General features: G+C 40.0%; 1 protein-coding gene across 1 annotated transcript in view; it reads right to left on the bottom strand.

Annotated features, from left to right (window-relative positions):
- MYO16 (myosin XVI) overlaps positions 1 to 27,118 on the bottom strand; it is a 583,910-nt gene that overhangs the window by 309,126 nt on the left and 247,666 nt on the right. The window contains exons 13-15 of the mRNA XM_019039479.4: positions 16,776 to 16,903; positions 11,562 to 11,667; positions 1,890 to 2,007 (exon numbers count right to left, since the gene is read on the bottom strand). Of these exons, the coding sequence (XP_018895024.4) occupies positions 1,890 to 2,007; positions 11,562 to 11,667; positions 16,776 to 16,903 (352 nt within the window). The remainder of the gene's footprint in view (positions 1 to 1,889; positions 2,008 to 11,561; positions 11,668 to 16,775; positions 16,904 to 27,118) is intronic.

The following is a 27,118-nucleotide window of genomic DNA, read 5'->3' as shown; positions in this document are numbered from 1 at the left end:
TGACAACCCAGATGAGCTTCTCCTCCTTGCACTAGTTGTGCATAAACACGAATGGCCTGCTTTCAGCTCTCAGAGCTCTCAGACACTCACGTCCCATGAATCACCTGGAATCTTGTTAAACTGCAGTCTCCATCAGCCAGTCTGGAGTATGGCCTCAGATTCTGCGTCTATAACAAACTCCCAAGTGATGACGCAGTGCTCGTCCTTGGGCCACACATTTGAGTGGCAAGGGGCTGGAACACGGAGCTTTCAATGTTTCAGCTTCCTACTTTTGGAGAACTTACTATCCACTTAGAGAACATCACCACAGCCCACCAGTCACTGAGAGCTCAGGGGGAAAACTGTGCTCAGTATTACAGAAGTAAATCCGGCCCCTTCCCTTGGAGGAGCACACCCAGCCAGGTGTTAGGAAACTGAGACTTGAAAACCAGAGCTTGAGGCTCAAGACAGTTCTCCGATGAGGTCTTCATAAAACAGCAGACCTTCAGAACTCTAAGCCATGGGTTTAAAAAACCAATAAATGATTGAATAGCTTTCCTTTTGTATAAGTTAACCTTCTAACTTCAACATCTAAACATCTAAAAGCATCTTTTCTTTCTTTCTTTTTTTTTTGAGATGGAGTTTGGCTCTCGTTGCCCAGGCTGGAGTGCAATGATGTGATATCTGCTTACTGCAACCTCCGCCTCCTGGGTTCAAGTGATTCTCCTGTCTCAGCCTCCCAAGTAGCTGGGATTACAGGCATGCGCCACCACACCTGGACAATTTTGTATTTTTAGTAGAGACGGGGTTTCTCCATGTTGGTCAGGCTGGTCTCAAACTCCTGACCTCAGGAAATCCACCCGCCTCGGCCTCCCAAAGTGCTGGGATTTCAGGCGTGAGCCACTGCGCCAGGCTCATACTGTTTTTATGCATGTTATTTATCACATTTTATTAGTAGAAAACTGATTCTGACATAGACTTGCTGCAAAATACAATGTTTTTGTTTCTAGATTATGGTCAAAACTAACTTTTTTTTTCCTGAAGGGAAAATAGGGTAACTTTAAAAAGCCAAGTAAAATTAAGCTCTTTCAGAAATCATTTATAATAATTGGCAAATGTTTATGTGCTGACAGCTGTTGTAAAAGTTTTTTAAAAATATTTGATTACTTCAAGTATACCAAAATTCTACCTACAATTGTATTTATTTTATTAATTTGCATTAATAATCTGTTTTAATTGGAAAGATGTAAAATTCTAGGTGAATTCTAAATTAGTTGAATTTTAAACAAGGAGTTTTTATAAAATATACTTTAAGTATTTAAATCAAATATGAAACAGTGTCTGTTAGGGTTTAGTTTGGCAATTATTTTGATGTTTAGATTTAATTCAGTCATTTAACTATATGGATTCAGTTTTATTTCAAACAGATTTCAATGTGTATTATGTGAAGAAATTATATATAATACTAAGGTATTATTTATTTAATTAAAGTATTTGAGTTTGTTTCTATGTTCAGCAAGGATAATTCAGCTATATTTGGTCTGGGTTTGGTTTCTCATTATATAGCCCATACAATAATCATTTTGAAAAGGTTCAGCTTGCATTTGAGAATATTTTTTAATTCACAATAACTTCAGCACTTATCACCTGACATCCTAGGTATGTATACACACACACACACACACACACACACTCACACACCCTCAACTGAGTGCCTGAGTATTGATCCTTGTTCTAAGGTAATACAAACTTTCCAGAAGTATCTTAAGCTGTTTCCAGACACGGTCATGAAGAATAGGTTCTCTCCCCCAGCATTGATTCATACACAGTGTGTCCATTGCGTGCCTGTGTGTGACGTGGTCGCATGCTGGCTCGGCACGGAAATCCACGTTGTCAAATACTGCACTTACCTCTGGTTAGCTGTTGTTTCCTCTCACAGAACTGCAGTTCAAAATACTTGATGAAGCAACTGGACAAATCATTAAGTGTGGTCTTGGCATGTCCAAAGGCTTCTAAGATGCACATGACCTGTGGCAGAGGAGAACATTTTACTGAACTGCTCATATTTTAAAAAATAAAATTGATGAGTAATAGCGACGATGCAGTGAATAATACTTCTTGGTCTGAAAGTTTCTATCCTGCTCATAGAATGCTATACTGAATTTTTAAGACCCCTTTTTCCTCAAAGGCAAGCCACTAGCATCCTATGTCTCAAATTGTGGCTACTGTTCATGAAGCAATAATAGACAGATTGCTTGACGACACTGCACTCTCCTGTACATAAGAGAAGGAAAGCCATTCTCTTCACACACAGCCCCAAGCTTAACAAATGTTATCAAGATTTCAAACCTGAAAAGAACAGTAAAATAGCGTTTGCATTTCGGAAGGGAAGGAGTCATTTGAATTAATATAAGCAAAAGTCAGAATTTATTTTACAATAATACATTTATTTAAACATTGGCATAGAACATTCCTTTGAATCCTTATTTACTTTCCACTCATACTCTTTTTCAACCCTGACCCCCATTTATCCTCCCTGTACCGTGCTTTTGCCTCACACCAACTATTCTCTTCCACAGGGCAGCAGTGAAACTCCCAGCTGAGCTGCCGTGCCGCCTTCTCTCGCTGCCCTGTGCTTTGTTGCAAACTGGCAAGTTTGTGGCTTTGCAATGCTATGATAAAGCTCCTCAGGCCAACCCTGGGGGCTGAAATTCTTCCTTGACATGTTTCCTTAAGCATTAACAGTAGAATAAAAGCCACTGCTTCTTCATCAATTGACTCTGCCTGTGAAGGTGATGGGGACCAAGCAATTCTCCAAAATGTATGAAAATCTGGAGGGTTCAAGGGTATCTCTTGCATGATAGTTATGTTCCATGCGGTTTCTGCATCAGCCACAGGAGGGAGTACAATAACACCTTATTGATACATGGACTAGTTTTCCTGTTCCCTAGTGTTTCTAATAGTGTTTTTTGAGAACACTATCCTACTTTTTTTTAAGTGCTTTGATCCCACTTTTTTTTTTTTAATTTACTTTTTATTTTATTTTTTGAGACAGAGTCTCACTCTGTCATCCAGGCTGCAGCGCAGTGATGCGATCTCGGCTCACTGCAGTGGAGTGATCTCGGCTTACTGCAACCTCTGCTTCCTGGATTCAAGCAATTCTCCTGCCTCAGCCTCTGGAGTAGCTGGGATTACAAGGGCATGCCGTTACGCCCGGCTAATTTTTGTAGTTTTAGTAGTAGAGGTAGGGTTTCGCCATGTTGGCCAGGCTGGTCTCAAACTCCTGACCTCAGGTGATCCGCCCACCTCGGCCTCCCAAAAAATGCTGGCATTACAGGCATGAGCCACCGCGCGCGGCCGCTTTGATCCCACTTTTAAATTTCCTGGCATCTGCTACATTAAGGTGTTGAATTAACCTGGAAGTATTTTATACTGTGAAAGATTATAAAATAGTTAGACGCTAACCACAAATTAAAAAATGCTACAAGTTGTGATAATAGTGAAGTATGTTAAAACTTCTGTGTTTGAAGTTTGAATTTTGGAGACAAACATATATTAATTCCTTACAAAAACTTTATGGTTTAGGTCTGTATATAATAACCTAATTTTAAAGATGATAAAAGTAAATTGATAGCAGTGATGATAGCAATGTTTTCTGGGAAAAAATGAAATAGTACTTAGTAACTCTTCGTTTTTGTATCTTTTCCTATAATCTAATATGAAATATGTAGTTATATACATACAGTGAAAATAAGAGGGTAATGATAGCACATTTTAAATATTAATATTACATTAAACAATTATTTTAAAAGTCATAAAAATAGAATAATCTTTAAAAATATTTTGCTTCTAGTTATTCTGGTGTTGTGTCTGACAAGTAATGTTTTGATTATTCTTGGAAAAAGGACATTACAAGTAATTAATAACTTGTTCCCCTAACAGTCAATATAGGGAAATGGTTAAATGCATGTGCCTGGGAGTGAGAAGGAGCTACCCCCACACCCCAACACTGCTAATGAGAAATTATGTAACGCTGAGGAGGTCCTCTGAATTCCTCAAACCTCATTTTCCTTAATTCTCACGCTGGAATAACTCCTTCAGTGTTTGTCAGTGTCCGCTGTGTAAAGCACTCAGCTTTACGTCTGGCACAGAGAAAACATTCAGCAAATAACAACAGTGAATTTTACTTTTGTGAATAGCAATAGACAATGTTCCTGTCGTGCTCACTATGTACCACGCAGTGTTCTAACGGGTGATGTGTCTGTGCATGTGTGTTCTCTGTTAACTCTCAGAACCAGTGTATATTTTACACTGCTTTACAGAAAAAAGGACATAGACCAAGTAGTTTTCCCAAGGCTCAAAGGTTGTCAACAATGAAGCTGGGAGTTGAACCCAGGTGAGCTGGCTTTCAGAATCACACACTTAACCACTGCACTATGCAGTAATTACTGCTGAAATACCAATAAAGACATAGAAGGCATGAAATGAATATAAAACTACAACTACTTAACAAAATGTAAATACCCCATGGCATTCTTTCACTGTACATTGTCATCCATGAGTCAAGATTAAAATGCTAAATAAACTATGCAATAACCAGTTTTTTATCTTTAATTAGCCACTTGGCCGATAGGTGGCACTAAATAAATGTATTAAGAGAAATACTGAGCGAAACAAAACTGGCATTATTCCGCTGCTCACCTTGATTTCAAAAACAATAATGACAACGTTGCACAGTAAAAAAATTTAAATAAAAATATAAATGAAGAAAATTAAATATATATATTTTCCTCAATATTTACTTATTCAAATTTTATTGACTTTTTTTTTCTATTTATAATGTATGGTATTTTTTCTATAAATTTATGTCCCTATATAAGTCATGGACTATTACGGTAGGAGTTAATCTACTGTATTTTCTAAAAGTAAAAACTTGTGGCATCCTCTATAAAAAATATTAACTCAATTGATATCAACCCATCAGTCTGCTCTCTGAAAGCTATTGCATAGTGAATGCTTATTTAAGTGATTTCAATGGAATTGAATATTCTTAAAGTTGAAATTCATTTGGACCAGAGTTGGTGAAGGTTCCAGGTAGTTTCTTCCTGAAACATGACTCTTCTGTTCCAATAAATTTAATGTCATGGAAAATGCCCTGCTTCCAATGTTTGAAATTCAAATGCAGGGGTTAGAAACAAAACAGCCCTTCCTACCTGCTCTTAGCTGCTCTGAAACTTTGTGGGGGAACAAAGCCATGTCTGTGGTGATCGGGTTCCATCCGTCCATCTACCCAGTGGTTAAAGTGCACTTGAAGCCCAGGACAAAGGCAGGTGAGCTCATGCAGGCTTTTAAGATGGGCCAAATGAGGTGTAAGACTGACAGAGAGATTTCAGTCACGTCTCGTAAGAATAAGTGTTTGACCTGCATATAATCGCCAAAAGTCATTTCTGGACCTCAATGCTGCACTCTCTCACTTACTAGTTGTTACCAACTGAATCTTCCTCTTTCTCTCTCTTCTACCAAAACCTCCTTCAGGGAGAGTACTGTGTGTTGTGACAGTGTGAACTTCTAGTTTCCACCCAAACCCTTTCATTTTGGGTTCTCTGGCTTCCCATACTCCACTGAGATGGCAATCTTTAATTTTAACAATGATGCCATTATTATCAACCACAGGAAGAGTTTCTCTACTCCTCAGTGTCTGCACAATACTACACTGAAGACCACCCCAATACATCCTCACTGATATGGTTTGGCTCTGTTTCCCCACCCAAATCTCGAGTCGAACTGTAATCCCCACATGTCAAAGGAGATACCTGGTGGGGGGTGATTAAGTCATGGGGGCAGTTTTCCCCATGCTGCTCTCATGATCATGAAGGCATTCGCATGAGATCTATGGTTTAAAACTGGCAGTTTCCCCTGCGCACGCTCTCTCTCCTGCCATCATGTAAGATGTGCCTTGCTTCTTTCTTCTTCACCTCCTGCCATGACTGTAAGTTTCCTGAGGCTTCCCCAGCCATGCAGAACTGTGAGTCAATTAAACCTCCTTTTTTTTAAAATAAATTTCCTAGTCTCACGTGGTATCTTTATGGCAGTATGAGAACAGACTAGTACACTGACTTTTCTTTCTCTATCATTCTTTTACTACACATTATTTGGTAACTGCTGATCCAAATGACCTCCAATGAGTATTTTCCTAGGATTCGAGGCAAAATTGTTTCCTTTAGAATGAACCAGGCTCTCTCAGTGGAATGTGCAGTTTGCGTGCTTGCTACACACCTGATCCCCCCTGCCAGCACTCCCCATGCTGGCCTGTGTGATATTCCAGAATGCAGTCTCACAACCAAATATGGCTAAACCGTGTCTCTAATCAGCTCATTGTCCTCTCCTCTTAGGGCCACCTAGTGAACTTTCCTTTCATCTTATCCTGACCTTCAAACTTTCTACTAGATAGCTCCATAAATCAAGGCTGTTCAAGGATGTTCTTTTCTACTCATTTCCTTAATCAGATTTTCCTTTCAGGAAGTACAGGAAGTGCTCACTTAATATCATCAATAGGTTCTTGGAAATTTCTACTTTAAGCAAAACAACGTACCTTCTAATGCAACCAATTTTATCACAGACTAATTAATATAAACAAGAGTTAAATTCTTACAGCAGACAGGAAATAGTTTTGCTTAAAGTCACAGTTTCCAAGAACCCATCAATGACACTGTGAAGATTTATTGTACTGGTTCATCTCTTAAATATACTTAATTTCACTAAACCCTCTAATTTTATAAAGATTTATGGTAAATTAAAAAATGTATTCAATGCTTGTATTTAATTCCTTTACATATACTCGGATGATTTACAGATATAATGGCTGATGATTTTCATGAACATCTTGGACACTGAATGATATTCATGAGGATAATAATCTAAAGGGAAACAATAAAACCATAGCTGACATGGAATTTAAGCCATGCTCAAACCTGGGCAATATTTTTTCATGAGACTAGAAGTCATTTATTTACGAATCTTTTATTTGTCATGAGGAGTGAATAAAACACACAAGTTAACTAGAATTAGTTTTACTTGAAATATGCACTGATATTATAATCTGGACTCCCAGATGCTAACTGATTTGGGAGGGTTATATCTACCTGATCCAAAGGAATGCACTTTAGAATGTATTTGTTTGAACTAAAATTTAAAGCCAATTTACATAAGGTAATAGAGAATGCATTATAGAAATTATACAGCCTGCTGTCTCCCAGATGATCATTTTAATAGATGATTGTATATAATTTAGAGGGGAAACTATTGTTCCTTTTCATCATGAGTAAGTCATCAGTTTCTGTTATTTCCGTTAGTTAACTTGAGGCTATTTTATAACCATGTTGTTTTACACGTACTCTAACTCTTAAGTGTCAGTGGTCAGGATGTTAACATATTTGAACAAAGAAGATAGGTTATGCTATTCTCCCAAGTTGACTCTCAATATTAAATTATTTTGACCGGGCAGGTGCAGTGGCTCATGTCTGTAATCCCAGCACTTTGGGAGGCTGAGGTGGCTAGATCACTTGAGGTCAGGAGTTCAAGACCAGCCTGGCCAACATGGTGAAACCCCCATCTCTACTAAAAACTACAAAAATTAGGCAGGTGTGGTGGCACACGCCTGTAATCCCAGCTGCTTGGGAGGCTGAGGCAGGAGAATTGCTTGAACCTCGGAAATGGAGATTGCAGTGAGCCAAGATTGTGCCACTATACTCCAGCCTGGGTGACAGAGCAAGACTCCATTTCAAAAAAAAAATTATTTTGAGCTTGCTGTAGAATTATGCAGGTGCTCAATATGGTATGAGCTTAATAAATGGTTATAAATTAAAGTCATTAATGAACACACATGATACCACAGATATTCAAAAAACTAATTAATTATGCATTCTTTTTAAAGAGAAAGTCTACAGAATCAGACATAAGCTTAGGGATCTATTAGAGCAGAATAAATTTTAAAATTACTTATAATTCACAAGTATAAAATATGCAAAATAATACTAATTTATTAATTAAAAATCAGTTATTCTCATTTCTAAATGAGGAATCAGATACTATAAATTTCCAGAACATGCCAACTAACTGCCACCATGGTAGAAATCACTCTAAACTGTAGCAGCCAGATAAAAAAGCAGGTGACATAGAAACAAACACAAATAGCACAATATTCATTGTGCAGTATATTTCCGTATTTTTAACTTTTGAACCTTTAGATGGCATTGATTTAGGAAATGATATAAGTGCAGCTGTCTTGCATGAATATAATCAGACACTTTCAAATATAAAATTATGACTGAAATGCAGGCATCCTTCTGTAAATGTGTTTATGGCCAGACACATGTCAGCATCAGAGGCACCTCCGTGGAAATTTCACACTGCAGCAATATCGCACTTTGAAATCAGTGCCAATAGAAAGTTTTATACTACTGTAACATGGCCTATGATGTATATATGCATTATTTTTTGTCAAGGCAATGATATAGCACATATGTACATTATTTCTTGAATGTTACACATAGAATATTGATTTATCTATAGAAAATCTTATGCTCTGTTAGTGTATATGTGGAATTGAACACGATTTTCCATATATGCATTTAGTGGTCTCTTGACCTGCGAGATAAGAAGAACATTTTTTAACAAATGTGTCTTCCCTACACTGGAATGAAAAATAAGAGGTTGTATAAAAAGGAAGAGAGGTAGAAAAATCCCACTATCTAACAAAAGCAGGGCAGGTAAGACAAATTGAAGAAAATGTCAATGTTAGTTCTATAAATCACATAAAAGGAAACACACACAGGCCAAATGTACAGCCTCCTGATGACATACAAATGGGTTGTCCACATTAAATGTATTTGATAATGTAAAGTTAACTAAGGAACTTAACTTAGGAAACTGGGGGTAATGAAATGTTTCTCCTATACGGTCATGATACTTATTTTAGTATATTCATTTATTCCCCACATAGAAACTGAGCTCCTACCACGCTGTTGAGACAGCAGCTCTGAATTCCAGGGACAGGCACTGGGTAGCCCTTTATGTTAATAGATGCTTGTGGAGTGAGAAAGCAAATAAATGAGACTGCACGGGCCAGGCTGAGAGGGATACATGCTCAAAGGTGGCTTCAGCATAGAGTAAGAGGAAGGGGATATAGTGTTCTAAGATTAGAGAAGAAAATAAAAACCACAACAAATGTAACATTGCCAGAAAGAATGCCAGGCCATGCTGATTTATTGGACTTGATGTAAAGGGAACAGAAACTCACTCAAGGGCTTTGAGCAAAGGAGTCTCTGGTGATACAGGCTGATGGCAGTTCACCAGCATCAACTCTCCTCTTCTTCCATTTACTAGTGGAAGTTGAATACATGGCTGCCTAGTTATCAATGAGTCCTAACTAGATAGCAGCATGACTAAGTTCAAGCCCATAACTGTGATGAGAAGACAGGTAGCCCCTCTGCATATGATGAGCCTTCTGACTGGACTGGGGTTTGCTGCTCCCTTCCTCTGAGCAGGTGAGAAAGTGTCTGGGGAGTGACAGGGCCTGGGCCCTACCTGACCCTGGGGAGCAGAGCTACCAACCATGGCCTGCCACAGGGACATGCACTGGAGGATGGCCAAGAATGGAAAAAGAAAGAGAACAACTTAGAACAGTCTCAAAGATAATGCCATGTGAGAAGATGACTCCACAGCAGCAATGACTGTGGACCTGAAGGAAACTGGACAGACTAAAGAGCTAGGAGTAATAGGATATTCAGAATGTGTTGGAAATAGAGAAACTTAGTACGATGCAGTGGTTCACGCCTGTAATCCCAGCACTTTGGGAGGCTGAGGCAGGTGGATCACTTGAGCCCAGGAGTTCGAGACCAGCTTGGGAAACACAGGAGACCCAGTCTCCACAAAAAAAAAAAAAAAAAAAAAAAAAAAAATACAAAAATTAGCTAGGCAGAGACACATGCCTGTGGTCCCAGCTACTTGGAAGGATGAGGTGGGAGGATCGCTTGAGCCCAGGAAGTTGAGGCTGCGGTGAATGGTGATCGTATCACTGTACTCCAGCCTGGATGACAGAGCAAGACCCTGTCTCAAAAATAAATAACAATAACAGTAAATAAATAAATGAAAATAAAAAAGAAAGACTTCAATTTTGGCCACGTGTTTGCAGTACACTGCGGCATGTCCAGGAAATTCGTTGGACAGGCAGGTCTGCACCTTAAGAATGAGAGGCAGTATGGAGATTAGGATCCAGAGCTGCTGGTGTACCCATGGCACTGAGTCATGATCATCAGCATAAGCAAGGGTGGAGTATCCTCTAAAATAATATTTTATTTCAACCTTAGGAAAATCATCATGAACTTTCAGGCATCTGGAGTGATTTCCAAAAGAAATATAGAAATGGAGAGGGTTCCATCTCTAGGTAGAGGCCCCTAGAGAGCAGACTGTTGATTTCCATTCTTTTGGATTGGTTATTGGTTCCTGTCCTGTTTCCCCCACTGTTAGCCATTCCTTCCAGTGGCCTTTCAATGTCTTCTGATCTGCTATGGTCTGAACCTTTTAACAAAACTTGCTAGAACTATGTATAAACAACAGAATCAGTCTATGGATAAGCACCTATGGTGGCCTCCTTCAGTAAAATTTCTGAGTTTGATTATGTGGGATGTTTTTAGCTTTATCTTAGCTGCTAACAGGTCTTTTTGCTTCCTCCTTGAATCAAGGTCATATTTTAGAATGATGAATTAGCGCGGGACAGTTAACACTGCGAATGTTTCCGAATAGAGTTTAAAATCTGTTTTGGCCCCAAAGGTGCATGGCCTGCCCATCAAAGTCTTTAAGGATAACTACTGCCAATTCTTTCAGATACACCAAAGATTAATTATCAGCCCCCAGTGATCCCTCACAATAATTTCTTTTCTGGCCAGCTCCCCAAAATGTCCTAACACACCAAAGTGCACTTTCTTTTTCTTTTCTTTTTTTTTTTTTTTGAGACAGAGTTTTGCTCTTGTCCAGCTGGAGTGCAATGGCGTGATCTCGGCTCACTGCAACCTCTGCCTCCCTGGTTCAAGCAATTCTCCTGCCTCAGCCTCCCGAGTAGCTGGGATTACAGGCACCAGCCACCACTCCTGGCTAATTTTTGTATTTTTAGTAGAGACGAGGTTTCACAATGTTGGCCAGGCTGATCTCGAACTCCTGACCTCAGGTGATTCACATGCCTCGGCCTCCCAAAGTGCTGGGATTATAGTCGTGAGCCCCTGCGCCCAGCCTCAAACTGCACTTTCTTTGTGAACAACAACATCTACCTATATTACGTGTTTTAGATCCAACTATTCAGAGCAAATACAAAAACCAAGTATGTACAAAATATTTTAAATATGTAAAATAAATAAATGTTCACTTGAACAATATTAATTTGAACCCAAGCTCAATAATTTTTTATTCTTTATTTCCATAAATTTTGACCCCCTTGTGTCTATTATGATGTCCCCTCCACTATTTGTAAATGACAACTGGCTGAACATCTTCATTCACATATTTGCCAACCCAAACAAAAAACTTACATGTTTGAATCTGGAATCCAGTGTGGCCCTGCTGGCGCCAGCCCTGCAGGTGAGGTGTCTTATGATTTGTTTGCTGGCTTCAGACTTTCCTGATCCCCTTTCTCCACTAAGGAAAACAGAGAGGAAAAACGTAAGTTTGAAGGAACTTTGCTTCAAAGCTTGTTCCTTTGTTCCTTTGAAGCTACTTTGAAGGAACAAGTAAAAAAATTAACTGGAGATATTTCTCAGACACAGAAATGAGGAGGGAATGGCACATCTACTTGCAATGAGTTTGTGGTCTCCGTTCACACTTCAGTTTGATTCATTTGTCTGAAATACCCAGTATATGTTGACTGTGTCATGTCCCTGATGGTGTTTCAGATGCTGGCATCACAAATGAATATGACACAAGTTCTGCCATTCAGTATCTCGCAGGGCAGAACCACCTAGTGCAGGTGAATTATGCCAGAAAGGTGTCAGGCTGAGAAGAAGACATAACCGACTTGACTCAGCTTAGCAAGTCAACATAAAGTGAGGCGATCCCGTGACAGCACGCTGTGTAGAGACATGCAGGCTCACACTTGGCCTTGGGAAAACTGTTCATGCTTCATGGGCCTCACAGGAAAGACGTTACCTCGTCTGTGGAAAAGCTGTGACATCTTTCTGAGCATTCCTTCTCTGTTCTTCGAAATGAACATAAAGTGCCTAGCTACAAAAACTAAGGCAGTAAGGTCTTCAGATGTGGATCTGTCATTCCGCAGATCGTAAACCTGACCTGCTTAGGTTTCCTTTTCAGCTTGCTTTCAGTTCTGTTCTCTAGTTTGCATTTTTCTTTCATCTAGGAAAGATCACTGAACTTTTATTTATAAGGGCATCACTTTTAATACATCCCAGGCATACTTCATTAACTCACCCAATTTTTACAAATGGTAAATATTATATTCCTGACACTATATGATATAGGATTAACATAAAATTCCCACAAAATAATTACTATTTCAAAGTGATATGATCTACAATAAAGTTATTACTTCACCCAGATGAAAAATTCATAAAAACAGCCTTTACTTATTTGGTAACCAGAAAAACTTTTTAAAGCCCTTTTATAAGTGCTTCCTTGGTTTTCTGCCTGGAAACATCTATTTTAACAAAGTTAATTAACAGTGTTTGCCAGAAAAGAAGTAAGTTGAAATTTAATTATTTTTTTAAAGTGTCGAGTCGTTAATGGATGCTTCCACTCACTTGTGCAGACTTTTGAACTACTGGGGCCTAAGAGTATCAACAAATGAGGTATTAAGTTAATAGTAGAAAACAAAATGAAATTTTTTCTGGTCTGGTACTGAGTTTTGGGACATCCATTCCAGGACTACTTGCGTTTTGATTGCTAAATCTTAAATTACCCTTTGTAAGTGCTCGTTCTGGGACACAATCGACACTCAATAATGATCCGTAAACAACTTATTAAGTTGAATTTCAAATGGCTAATTTTATCATATTCGTAAAAATGGAGAAAGCATGTATCTTAGCCCACACAATCAAGGATGTGGCAAAGCTGTATGAAAGCACACACAATTTTGAAAGAAGAAAGAGAATCACTAAAATAGTAAGTCCTAGTAACCAGAGATTTGCTCTTCCATTCTGTATATCAGGACTAGCGATACCGAAAATTCTCCAGCTTGCTTCAGGCAGACAGTCAGGGAAGGGTCCCCTGAGAACCTCCGACCCGCCCCACGAGTGCTTACGTCAGATGTTTTGTGCCGATAAGGGAACTTGCACAGGGGGCTTGCCTAAACAAGCCTGCGGTGGAAAAGTCCGTTCCTTAACACACGTGCAGCAAGGGAAATAAATCAACATGGAGCAGCTCGGCCTCAGCATGCGCACTGGAAGGACGGGGGGTGGAGCCGCCAGCAGTTTGCGCCGCAAGCTCTGGTGGTATTCAACCGAGAAGGGGGCACCAGGCACCCTGCTTCAGGACCCCTCTCTGCTGAGAGCTTCCCTTTCGCATAATAAATTCTACTCCACTCACTCTCTCGTGTCCGCACGCCTCATCTTTCCAGGTCGTGAGGCAAGAACCTGGACGTAGCTGAGCTAAGGAGCAAAATCCTGCATCAATACCTTCTTGAAACTTGAATGAAGAGATATTTTTTCAAAATAAGGGGTTGGTACAGGGAATCATTAACTTTAAAAGATGACCCAAAGGAGGGCCGGGCACGGTGGCTCACGCCTGTAATCCTAGCACTTTGAGAGGCTGTGGTGGGCGGATCACAAGGTCAGGAGATCGAGACCATCCTGGCTAACACGGTGAAATCTCGTCTCTACTAAAACTACAAAAAATTAGCTGGGCGTGATGGCGGGCGCCTGTAGTCCCAGCTATTCGGGAAGCTGAGGCAGGAGAATGACGTCAACCCGGGAGGCGGAGCTTGCAGTGAGCCCAGATCGCGCCACTGCACTCCAGCCTGGGCGACAGAGCGAAACTCAAGACTCCATCTCAAAAAAAAAAAAAAAAAAAAAAAAAAAAAAAAAAAAAAAAAAAAATACCCAAAGGAAAACTAGTTCTGCAGAATATATACTGGATAAAAAGTTCCATGAGCAAATACATGTCAAAACTGTTGGGTTAAACTAAGATAAACGGGGTTCTTCATGAGAAAACTTGCTGGCCGCTGTGTGCCATCTCCAGGGCGGACTCCCAAAGCGCATGGGCCTGCTGCTCCTCCTTTTCTCCCCTCAGAGCCTTGCTCAGGACCCACGCTTTCAAAAACCGACCTATAACAGCTGCAATGATCATCCTAGAATTAAGTGGGAGCACTCAAAAGTTATGTAAATTCTAAAGAAATAAATAATACATAGAAATAATCTAGTCAAGGGTCTGGCAGCCAGTAAATTCTCAATAAACATTAGTTGTTATTGTCAACAGTGTTATACTCTCCCTATCTCACCAATTGACAGTGCTTTTTCTAAGCAACTTTTAAAAAGTTTTCCGTATTTATCAAAGGAAGACCAGGAAACTAGACAGACAAAGCAGATAAAAATAGGGTTGCCTGAGTCTAGAATGGGTGGAAGCCCCCATCTCTGCGCCTTTCTCATCCTTGAGTCTAGAATGAGTGGCCAGGTACAGTAGCTCACACCTGTAATCCCAGCACTTTGGGAGGCCGAGGCAGGTGGATCACCTGAGCTCAGGAGTTCGAGACCAGCCTGACCAACATGGTGACACCCCCGACTCTACTAAAAATACAAAATTAGCCGGGCGTGGTGGCACATGCCTGTAATTCCAGCTACTCAGGAGGCTGAAGCAGGAGAATCACTTGAACCCAGGAGGCAGAGGTAGCGGTGAGCTGAGATTGTGCCATTGCACTCCAGCCTGGGCAACAAGAATGAAACTCCGTATCGAAAGAAAGAATGGGTGGAAGCCCCTGCCTTGGTGCCTTTCTCATCCTTGAGTCTAGAATGGGTTGGAGCCCCCGCCTCAGTGCCTTTGTCATCCTCATGTCTAGAATTGGTGAGAGCCCGTCTCAGCGTCTTTCTCATCCTTTGAGTTTAGAATGGGTGGAAGCCCCTGCCTTGGTGCCTTTCTCATCCTCATGTCTAGAATGGGTGGAAGCCCCTGCCTCAGTGCCTTTGTCATCCTTGTGTCTAGAATTGGTGAGAGCCCCTGTCTCAGAGCCTTTCTCATCCTTGAGTTTAGAATGGGTTGGAGCCCCCACCTTGACGCCCTTCTCATCCTCGTGTCTAGAATGGGTGAGAGCCCGTCTCAGCGTCTTTCTCATCCTCGAGCCTAGAATGGGTGAGAGCCCCTGTCTCAGCGTCTTTCTCATCCTTGAGCCTAGAATGGGCAGAAGCCCCTGCCTCAGTGCCTTTCTCATCCTTGAGTCTACAATGGGTGGAATTCCCTGCCTCAGCGCCTTTCTCATTTTTGAGTCTAGAATGGGTGGAATTCCCTGCCTCAGCGCCTTTCTCATTTTTGAGTCTAGAATGGGTGGAATCCCCTGCCTCGGTGCCTTTCTTAGCCTAGAGTTTAGAATGTGTCGAAGCCCCTGCCTCAGCACCTTCCTCATCCTTAGGATGCGTCTGAACCCAGCATGAAAACAACCGCTAGCACGCTGCTTTGAAAACTAGAAAACTAAAGTGTGCGCCCATCAGTCTGTCCCTCCACCCTCCATAGAATTTTTGATAAAATGCATATAAACATATAAGCTCTCATTTTAATATTTAAATAAGCCTTTTGAATTCTATCCAGGTTCTAACTTTATACCATTTTCATTTCACTTTGACTTGAGTTGTGTGCTACTGTACTTACCCATTCAGTTCCAACCAGCACTACTGACAACAACTAAGGCGCTGTCGTGAGTGAGTATTTATAGAGCTTTCCCTCCCTTGTAGAGGTTTGGCTGAATATAAAATATAGGTCTCTGATGCAGATTTTAACATTTAAATGTTTCTTTAATTTTCTATTAATTGATGAGTTAAATCTAGCATTACATTTCAAATTCAAAAAATATTTTGGGCCAAATGCAGTGGCCCATGTCTGTAATCCCAGCACTTTGAGAGGCTGTGACAAGAGGATCGCTTGAACCCAGGAGTTTGAGACCAGCCTGGGCAATATAGTGAGATCTCATCTCTACAAAAATTAAAAAATTAGCCAAGTGTGGTGGCACGTGCCTGTAGTCCCAGCTACTTGGGAGGCTGAGGTGGGAGGATCACTTGAGCCTTGGCTGCAGTGACTGGTGATCATGCCACTAAATTCCAGCCCCGGTGACAGAGCAAGACCCTGTCTCAAAAAAAAAAAAAGTTTAGGAAGTAGAATACAGTGAATTGTGAGCAAAGGTAAATAACAAGAAACAGGCTGAGAAAACATACCTTTGGAAAGAAATAAAATGATATTTGGGGCAGCCCTGGATTTTGAAGAACAGTGGCTTAGGTTCAGTAATATTGGAAGTTTTTCTTTCTCCATGTTTTCTTAGTTTCAAAAGCAAAAACTTTTTATCTAAGCTTTAAATCTTCAAAAGGAAATGAGTTTCAGGTTAAGTTTATTAATATTGATCCAGCTACACTTGGGGCTACTCCTAACAGCCAAGATGTTTCTCCTTTGTAAAGAGTCAAATGTACTTATTGCAAAGATATACTGGACCTCAAAGTGCTGAGAAAGTAAATAAAGGTAAACCATAGGAAATGAGTACATCTTTAGGCCAAGCCCCGTGGCAAACCTGAGCCTGGCAGACAAGGTTGAGGAGGACTCACCTGAGGATGAAACACTGAGGTCGCTGTTCCCGGAAGAGCTGGTGAAAGGCTCTCTCCACACAGGAGAAGAGGTGAGGAGGCAGCGAGGAACACAGCTTCCCTGAGGAGCTGAAATACAGCTGGGACACCTGGAAAACAGGGCAGCAGCAAGGGGAAAACCTCAGTGAAAAGGCGCCAGTATTCCTCATCCCATAATGAGAGTGACTTCTGTCCAAGATACAGAAGTGAATGAATCCCTAATTCTGAATCTCATTGGTATGTAAAAACATTTGTAAAATTATACCCTTCTCAGCACATTTTCAGCATGCATAATGACAAAATGGAGGCTTATACTTTATCCTTCATTACTTGGTCCACAGGCTTTAATTATTCTGCTGTCTTTAAGAAGAGCAACTCACAAAATATGTTGTTTAATAGATATCTGTGCAGTAAGCTGAAACTGTGGTAATTTACAACAAATACAATTTCTCTCAGCAGTATTTAATTTCAATACCATAAGATAGCCAAGGTTTTAAACTTGAATGTGAGAGGCAGTTGCAGCTGAAATGCATATAAGTTTACAAATTTCTCAGAAAAACAAAAAGTAATTAATTTTAGAGAAACGGTGATTTATAATTATTGCCATAATGATTCATTTCCAGTATTTTTAGTCCTTTTAAATTTCTAGTAAATTTCATTACTTTAGAATAAAAACTCAAGAGTAGGAAGACTTCTTAGTTATGAAGAAATCAAAGTTATTTTTATTTTACAAAATACCTGGCCTGTATCTTCAAAGATGTCAAGGTCAGAAAAGTCAAAAGAAGACTGCAGAACTGGTCCATACTGAAGGAGAGTCAAGGGCATGGTGGTTCAAAATGCAACATGCAGCGCTGGCCTGAATCTCTAGCTCTATGGGCATTACTGAGACTATGGGAAATCCTGAACGAGGTCTCTTGATTCAGTGACACCAGTGCATCAGTAACAATTTTCCCATTTTGATGACTGTAGGGAGGTTACACAGGAGAATACCTTTGTTTAAATACACAGTAAACATATTTAAGGTTGATGGGACCACATGCCAGAAAAGTATTTTAAAATGGTTGATGCTCAGGGATCTGCTATTAGTCTGATGGGCTTCTCTTTGTGGGTGACCTGACCTTTCTCTCTGGCTGCCCTTAACAGTTTTTCCTTCATTTCAACTTTGGTGAATCTGACAATTATGTGTCTTGGAGTTGCTCTTCTCAAGGAGTATCTTTGTGGTGTTCTTTGTATTTCCAGAATTTGATGTTGGCCTGACTCGCTATGTTGGGGAAGTTCTCCTGGATAATATCCTGAACAGTGTTTTCCAACTTGGTTCCATTCTCCTCGTCACTTTCAGGTACACCAGTCAGACATAGATTTGGTCTTTTCACATAGTCCTATATTTCTTGGAGGCTTTGTTCATTTCTTTTTACTCTTTTTTCTCTAAACTTCTCTTCTCACTTCATTTCATTCATTTGATCTTCAATCACTGATACCCTTTCTTCCACTTGATCAAATCGGCTACCGAAGCTTGTGCATGAGTCACGTAGTTCTCGTGCCATGCTTTTCAGCTCCATCAGGTCATTTAAGATCTTGTCTATGCTGTTTATTCTGGTTAGCCATTTGTCTAATCTTTTTTCGAGGTTTTTAGCTTCTTTGCAATGGGTTCCAACATCCTCCTTTAGCTCGGAGAAGTTTGTTATTACCGATCATCTGAAGCCTTCTTCTCTCAACTCGTCAAAGTCATTCTCCATCCAGCTTTGTTCCATTGCTGGCGAGGAGCTGCGTTCCTTTGGAGGAGAAGAGGTGCTCTGATTTTTAGAATTTTCAGCTTTTCTGCTCTGGTTTCTCCCCATCTTTGTGGTTTTATCTACCTTTGGTCTTTGATGATAGTGACGTACAGATGGGGTTTTGGTGTGGATGTCCTTTCTGTTTGTTAGTTTCCTTCTAACAGTCAGGACCCTCAGCTGCAGGTCTGTTGAAATTTGCTGGAGGTCCACTCCAGACCCTGTTTGCCTGGGTATCACCAGCAGAGGCTGCAGAAAAGCAAATATTACATAATGGCAAATGTTGCTGCCTGATCCTTCCTCTGGAAGCTTCGTCTCAGAGGGACACCTGGCTGTATGATGTGTCAGTCGTCCGCTACTGGGAGATGTCTCCCAGTTAGGCTACTCGGGGGTCAGGGACCCACTTGGGGAGTCACTCTGTCCTTTCTCAGATCTCAAACTCCATGCCCAAGGTAATTTATAGATTCAATGCCATCTTCATCAAGCTACCAATGACTTTCTTCACAGAATTGGAAAAAACTACTTTAAAGTTCATATGGAACCAAAAAAGAGCCTACATTGCCAAGACAATCCTAAGCCAAAAGAACAAAGCTGGAGGCATCATGCTACCTGACTTCAAACTATACTACAAGGCTACAGTAACCAAAACAGCATGGTACTGGTCCCAAAACAGAGATATAGACCAATGGAACAGAATAGAGCCCCTGGAAATAATACCACACATCTACAACCATCTGATCTTTGACAAACCTGAGAAAAACAAGAAATGGGGAAAGGATTCCCTATTTAATAAATGGTGCTGGGAAAACTGGCTAGCCATATGTAGAAAGCTGAAACTGGATCCCTTCCTTACACCTTATACAAAAATTAATTCAAGATGGATTAAAGACTTAAATGTTAGACCTAAAACCATAAAAAACCATAGAAGAAAACCTAGGCAATACCATTTACGTCATAGGCATGGGCAAAGACTTCATGACTAAAACACCAAAGCAATGGCAACAAAAGTCAAAATTGACAAATGGGATCTAATTAAACTAAAGAGCTTCTGCACAGCAAAAGAAACTACCATCAGAGTGAACAGGCAACCTACAGAATGGGAGAAAATTTTTGCAATCTACCCAACTGACAAAGGGCTAATATCCAGAATCTACAAAGAACTCAAACAAATTTACAAGAAAAAATCAAATAACCCCATCAAAAAGTGGCCAAAGGATATGAACAGACACTTCCCAAAAGAAGACATTTATGCAGCCAACAGACACATGAACAACTGCTCATCATCACTGGTCATTAGAGAAATGCAAATCAAAACCACAATGAGACACCATCTCACACCAGTTAGAATGGCGATCATTAAAAAGTCAGGAAACAACAGGTGCTGGAAAGGATGTGGAGAAATAGGAACACTTTTAACTGTTGGTGGGACTGTAAACTAGTTCAACCATTGTGGAAGACAGTGTGGCCATTCCACAAGGATCTAGAACTAGAAATACCATTTGACCCAGCCATCCCATTACTGGGCATATATCCAAAGGATTATAAATCATACTGCTATAAAGCTACATGCACACGTATGTTTATTGTGGCACTACTCACAATAGCAAAGACTTGGAATCAACCCAAATGTCCATCAATGATAGACTGAATTAAGAAAATGTGGCACATACACACCATAGAATACTATGCAGCCATAAAAAAGGATGAGTTCATGTCCTTTGTAGGGACATAGATGAAGCTGGAAACCATCATTCTGAGCAAACTATCGCAAGGACAGAAAACCAAACACCTCATGTTCTCACTCATAGGTGGGAATTGAACAATGAGAACGCTTGGACACAGGGTGGGGAACATCACACACTGGGGCCTGTCTGGGGTTGGGGGAGTGGGGAGGGATAGCATTAGGAGATATACCTAATGTAAATGATGAGTTAACGGGTGCAGCACACCAACATGGCACATGTATACATATGTAATAAACCTGCACATTGTGCACATGTACACTAGAACTTAAAGTATAATAATTAAAAAAAGGTTGATGTTAAAAGTTGCTTGTACAGTTTATCTACACATTTTACACACATTTAAAATTATAGCAAAAATAATTTTTAAAGTAGAATACATGATCCACAATGAGAGTTAACTGGATGAATCTCACAATGTTGAGTGTGAGTGGTCAGATACATAAAAGAACACACTGTATGTCTTCACTTACGTCAAGTACAAACACAGGTAACCAATCCTTGCTGTTAGAAGTCAAGTTGGCAGTAGCAGGGGCAGTGCTAATGTTTAAGGGACTTCTGGAGGGTTGATAATGTTCTGGAGCTGAGTACCACCCACCTGCATGCTTAGCAACATAAGCACTTTCCTGCAAACATTACACCTCAACCAAAACTATGAAAAACTGAAGTCATCACACAGTGTGGTGCTGGTGCAAAGACTAGATAAATGGATCACAGATCATTTGAAACAGACTAGATAATTCAGTGCAACCCTACATGTTGGTGAAGATGAAATGGGAGAGTTCCCTAACCCTGCTAGCAGGATGTGTGACGGGGTGTGGCTCATCTGTTTGGCCACTGTGTGTGCTCAAACCCCTGATGGGAGGGGGAGCATGCAGATGGGCAGGTACAGGAGCCTGGGCCAGCACCTTTGGGCTTTGGCCCCATGGTAGCGTCTAGGGGTGGGTGCCTGCAACTGCTGAAGCCCAAGTGGGCGTGTGTTACAGTGTACTCTTTTAGCTTTGCTGTCCGTGGACAGCTTAAGTGTTAAACAGTTCAGTGGACCTTCTGCCTTTTTTGCAAGGGCAGAGGGACAGTGCAACAGCTTTCTGTATCCTAAGCTCTTGTCTGGCATCCAGGAAAAATCAGATCACACACGGGCTTGAAGGATGGTGAACGCAGGGGTTTTATTGAGTGGTGGAGATGGCTCTCAGTGGGATGGATGGGGAGCTGGAAAGGGGATAGAGTGGGAAGATGATCTTCCCTGGAGTTTGGCCATCCAGTGGCCGATCTCCTCTCCAACCATCCCTAGCTGAACTCCTCTCAACATTCAGATGCTCCTTCTCTTCTCTCCTTCTCTGCCACTCTTCTGCTCTTCTGTTCATCTGCTTGTGGAGTCTGGTGTTTGGGGGTACAGGATGGGGGGCATGGTAGGCCAAAGGCAACTTTTTGGCACGAAAACAGGAATATCTGTTCCCATTTAGGGCTGTGGGTTACCAGGCTTGAGGGTGGGGCCTTTGCCAGGGAACTGCTCTCTTCTACCCAATGTCTCCCTGCCTCCTGTCCTTATCAAAGATACAGTGTATGACCAACCAGGCTGCACCACCTATCAGTGGTAAAGGGTGCTGCTGAGAGGACTAATCATCTATTTAGGTAAAGAAAAGAAGTGTTGATCTCTAATCTATAGCATGTGTAAAAATTACTTACAAGTGAATTTAAATCCCAGATATGAGCAGCAAAGTTTAAAGCATTTAGACAAGCATATAGAATGGTACTCTCATGATTTGTATGTAAACAAGGAAATAGGATTCAAAAATATAAATTATAATGAGAATGACGGAGCGATCTTACTACATTAAATTTAACAAGCCCTGGTCAACCATATAATAATAGAAAATAAGCAAAGACAGAGAAGTGTATAAGCTGTGCATGTAATCAATAGATCAGCAGCAATTTAAAACATATTCCTACAAATCAATTTAAAAATGGAACTATAATACAAATTCGGGCAAAAATATAAACTAAAAAGATGGAAAATAAATATGAGAAAGGATGCAAAGCTCTCTCGTGCTATTTCAAACTATAAGATGCTATATTACACACAAAATCCTAGCAGAATTAATCATAGTTTAGTCATAATGATAATAATAGCTTACAGGCACTCTGTGCGTGGTGCTGTCCTCAGCACCTCACAGGCACTCACTCATGCAGTCCTCCAGAACCTATGACTGGAGTCAGAGAAGTATTTCTATGTTTACAGGCAAGAGAATTGGTGCCAACAGAAGTCAGTGACAGGCCCAAGGGGACAGGGCTAGTTGGTGTCAGAGCTTGATTTCCAAATGAAGTTGTCTCTTGGGCTGGGAAAACAAGTCTATACTACTGAGTCTTGTAGTTTTAGCTAATTGGAAGAATCATCTGGCAATATCTTCTAAATTTGAAGATTCATGTTCAACTGGGAATATCTCTGTTGAAACTCTCAAACATGAGCAAAAAGAGCATTTATAAAACAATTGTTAGGACTCTTTGTAAGAGCAGAAAATACAGAAATAAGTTAAAAGTCTATAATAAAGATTAATAGACAAATTTAACTGGTTGTGTGTCGTTACAAGAACATTCTAGAGGGACTTTAGAATAAATCAGGTCTCAAATTTTCAAGATGGAAAATTTTTGAAAGCGTGAGGGCTGATCAACAGCTTTTTTGTAAAAGAATACAGTTAATGGCTGGGCGCGGTGGCTCACGCCTGTAATCCAGCACTTTGGGGGACTGAGGTGAGCAGATCATGAGGTCAGGAGATTGAGACCATCCTGGCTAACTCAGGAAAACCCCATCTCTACTACAACTGTAAAAAATTAGGTGAGTGTGGTGGCACATGCCTGTAGTATCAGCTACTTGGGAGGCTGAGGCAGGAGAATCGCTTGAACCTGGGAGGCAGAGGTTGCAGTGAACCAAGATTGTGCCACTGCACTCCAGCCTGGGCAATAGAGTAAGATCCCATCTCAAAAAAAAAAAAAAAGAGAGAATATAGTTACTGTGTTATGAGTTAATTAAAATATAGAAAATAGTGGTATACCCACTTTTTGAATGTATATATGTGTTCATGTATATAGTAAACATATAAAACACTGGATGGAAGGATAACTTCAAGATAACCATTATCACTGCTTACAAAAATAAGTAGGTTGAAGTTGAAGTGGTACTTACCCTGTGTTTATAGAACAATATGTCATCTATCTAAGACATCATATAATTAAAACATACTGTTATTTTTTGTACCACTCAGAAAATAAATGTTACAGTTAAATTAGGACACAGTGTTTTCTTACCACACCCTTAAAGCTGCATCCCAATCACAAAAGTACATGTGAAAAAAAATACAGCACTTTTAATTTTAAATGTTTTTAAAAGAGGTATGAAACCAATATGGGTGGTGGGCACACAACTGTCTGTTGCATTCTGCTTGAACTTTTTTCATTTTTAATTATTCCAGAAGTTGCAGTGAATATTAAGAATAATTAAATGATAGTGATATACACATTATAATTCATAAAACTGAGGAGTTTTAGTCCAGCTTCATTGTCCAGCAGATCTAATTTCTGTTCTTGTTTGAAAACTTGTACTAACACTGTTTCACTCCTCCCCAAGTCCAACATAGACTTAGACTCTAATGTGACGAAATGTTTTTCAACTCTCTATTTTGTAAATGAGAATTTCATTAGATGTTCAACAGACACAAGAGACAGCCTGGATCATGCATCCATCTGTGTGTACATGGAATTCATTTCTCTAACGTTTTTTCGTTTTCATTTTTTTGAGACAGGGTCTCGCTCAGTGGCCCGGGCTGGAGTGCAGTGGCCCAAGTACAGATCACTGCAGACTCCATCCCCTGGGGTCAAGCAATCCTCCTGCCTTAGCCTCCCAAGTAGCTAGGACTACAGGTGGCTAGGGTTTTCAATTTAAAAACCCTAGGCCACGGCTGGCTAGGGTTTTTAAATTTTATTTATTTAAATCTATTTGGGCTTAGATATTCTCTTTATGCCAAATTTTACTAGAGAGTAGATGTGGGTGATGAGCCTTGAGTGTCTAAAGAAAGTTATTTCCTGATCAACTCATAACCTCTCTCAGCTCCCCTTTCTTGTAAGTCTCTTTCCCATGCAGTGTTACAGTTCATGTTGTGGAATAGTCCATTACTACCACCTGACAACACATTACCTGATCCCGATTCTATGCTTTACACATAATATAATTATGGAAATAATAATGACAGTATAATTCTATAAAACTTTGAGGATTTCCGCTTATGCAGTCCCTGTTTTCTGAGTGACTGACAAGCCATCTAACTTTTTTATTGGTTACCATTCTCATAGTTAAAATTGCACTTTCTCATTGGGTCCAGCGAATATCATCAGGGCCAGACACTTCCTTCCCCACCTGTCTTTTCTCTTCACTTCACTGTCTTCTTTCCTTATTTGTATCAATTGAAACAAGAGGATTCTTGGTCAGGGGATATTTTAAACACTCCATTTTAGCTCATAGGTGAGATGACAAGTGCTCAGTCTTGCTAATCTTAGATGGACTCTAGTTCCAGATAACAGGTTCCTTCCTTCTTAATGCATAAAGTCCCTCCTTTTCTTCACTGGTCATTATACTTCTCCATAAACCACCAGCAGATTGCCGAATCCTGCCATGTTAATTTCTAAAGCCACCAATGCTTCCACAGCTTATGAGACAGCCACTGAGCCACAGGCCTCCATCTCTGGCGAGCCTGGAAACTTTGTGGAACCTCCCAGATGCCAGAGGCTCCAAGCGCCCTGGGCTGCTGGTTTCACACTATGCTATGAACATCTCACTCTGTAGGCCTGGGTAGGTGTCCTGTTTGTGAACTGTATACCTATGCATAGGTGACATATTTTGAGAAAGTATGTGTTTGTGTTTACAAAAGATCACATATAATAATAATAATAATAATAACAATAATAATAATAATGAAACTGTCTGCCTCTGGGCGCAGCACTTGTGCTGCTGAGAGAAGCCTGCCAAGCATTCACTCTGGAGCTGCATGACCTGGACTTTAATGCTAGCTCTGCCACTCATGGGAAGACTTTAGAAAATCTGCTTAACCTCAAGTCTCAGCTTATTCAACTGCAGAATAGAAATAACAATTCTTATACTGATTTGCTTGCCTTTTGAGATGAGATGTGATAATAAATGTAATGCCATTTGAGGCAGTTCTGCCATGTAATAAGCACTAAACAATGGCAGCTGTTTTCATTTCCTAGAATTTCATATATTATAATTTTTTTAACTTCTTGCTCATATCAAATTCCATGGTGTATTTCTCTAAATAGTCCTATATATTTTTTGAACCCCATAATGTGGCTCTAGTCCATTCTTCTGCTCATCAGAATCTTACTAATTTTTTAAGATTTGCCCCGATCACATTTCTTTTTTTATTGTGATGCTTTTTTAAAAACAAAAACCTGATAGGATTTACTCCCTTCTAACCTCTTGACTTGCCAATTAGGGTTACACACCCTCAATACAGCTATTTAATTGTTGTTCTCAGCTAGAAGTGAAGTATGTGATTTTTTCATTGTTATTTGTGTTTTGTCTCTAGCATGTCTACACAGTGCTCAAGGATGAGGACACTGTAAGTATCTAAGGCAATGTATTTCCTTATAGAGTCAACAGATGTTTGTTGGCTTGATGATGCATTTTTATTTCTGATTTTAAGGTTGCTTTTTTGTAAAGCCCATGCAGGAAGATCTGGCTTTCTATTTTCTCTTTCTCCCCTACATGTAACATGTTTAAAATGAATGATATTACGTGTCTCCAACATAAATAGGCAGCACAATCATGGACCCCGTCCTGGTTGGTTGGCATGGACCCTGTCCTGGTTGGTTGGCATGGACCCTGTCCTGGTGGTTGGCATGGACCCTGTCCTGGTGGTTGGCATGGACCCTGTCCTGGTTGGTGGAACTGCCTGCTGACTCGCCCGCTGTGACCTGCATCTCGGCAGTGGTTGTTGTTAGTGTCAGATCAGCACTGCTGTGGCAGCAAGCAATGCAACCGGGAGGCCTGCCTGCCGCCTTGTGTAGACATCAGTCTCGAAATGAAGTTTGCCTCAAGAGTGTTCTCCGTCCATGATTAATAACTTGCTAGAAATAAAAATAAATGTTATGCAAAGGCTTAATATAACAGAGTTAATGATAATGAAATAAAACTAAAATGCAGATATTATATGTGAATTTCTTTTTAAATATGAAATGGAGAAGTCATTCTCCTGGTCTTTATAATCTTTACAGATATAATCATATTTAATGTTTTATTTTTTTCTTGTAAAGTAATTGACATGGGAAGAAACCCAAATATTTGAACAAAATTTGTCATTTCAAACAACAGACATAATACAATGATAATAACTAGAAACAAAAATAAATAAATTTTTGTTGTGTGGCCTGAGGACAACAAGATCGTTTTAATGAATATCTGATAGGTGACTACTTGATATTATTTACTAGGCACTAATATTGCTACAGGGAATAACCACTAATTCAATGTAAAATGTATGTCCTTGTAGCAACCTAATATCTACTATTTTATGGGTTGTTACCTGTAGGCAAGGAGAGCACAAACTATTTGATTCTACATAATGGATGTCAAGTCCAGAAGGACTAGACACTTTCACCTTTTCTCATGACCTATAAAAAGCAGGTAATTTTATTGTAAGCTTTATATCAGTGCATCTTTTACCTGATATATTTTTTGTATTTATTTTCCATTTTTATTTTATGACAGATTTAGAAATGATGAATATAAAAGGTGGTGTGTGTGTAT

The sequence above is a fragment of the Gorilla gorilla genome, chromosome 14 (assembly GCF_029281585.2).
Source record: "Gorilla gorilla gorilla isolate KB3781 chromosome 14, NHGRI_mGorGor1-v2.1_pri, whole genome shotgun sequence".
NCBI classification, from domain to species: domain Eukaryota; kingdom Metazoa; phylum Chordata; class Mammalia; order Primates; family Hominidae; genus Gorilla; species Gorilla gorilla.
This window is presented reverse-complemented; position numbering and strand designations above follow the sequence as displayed.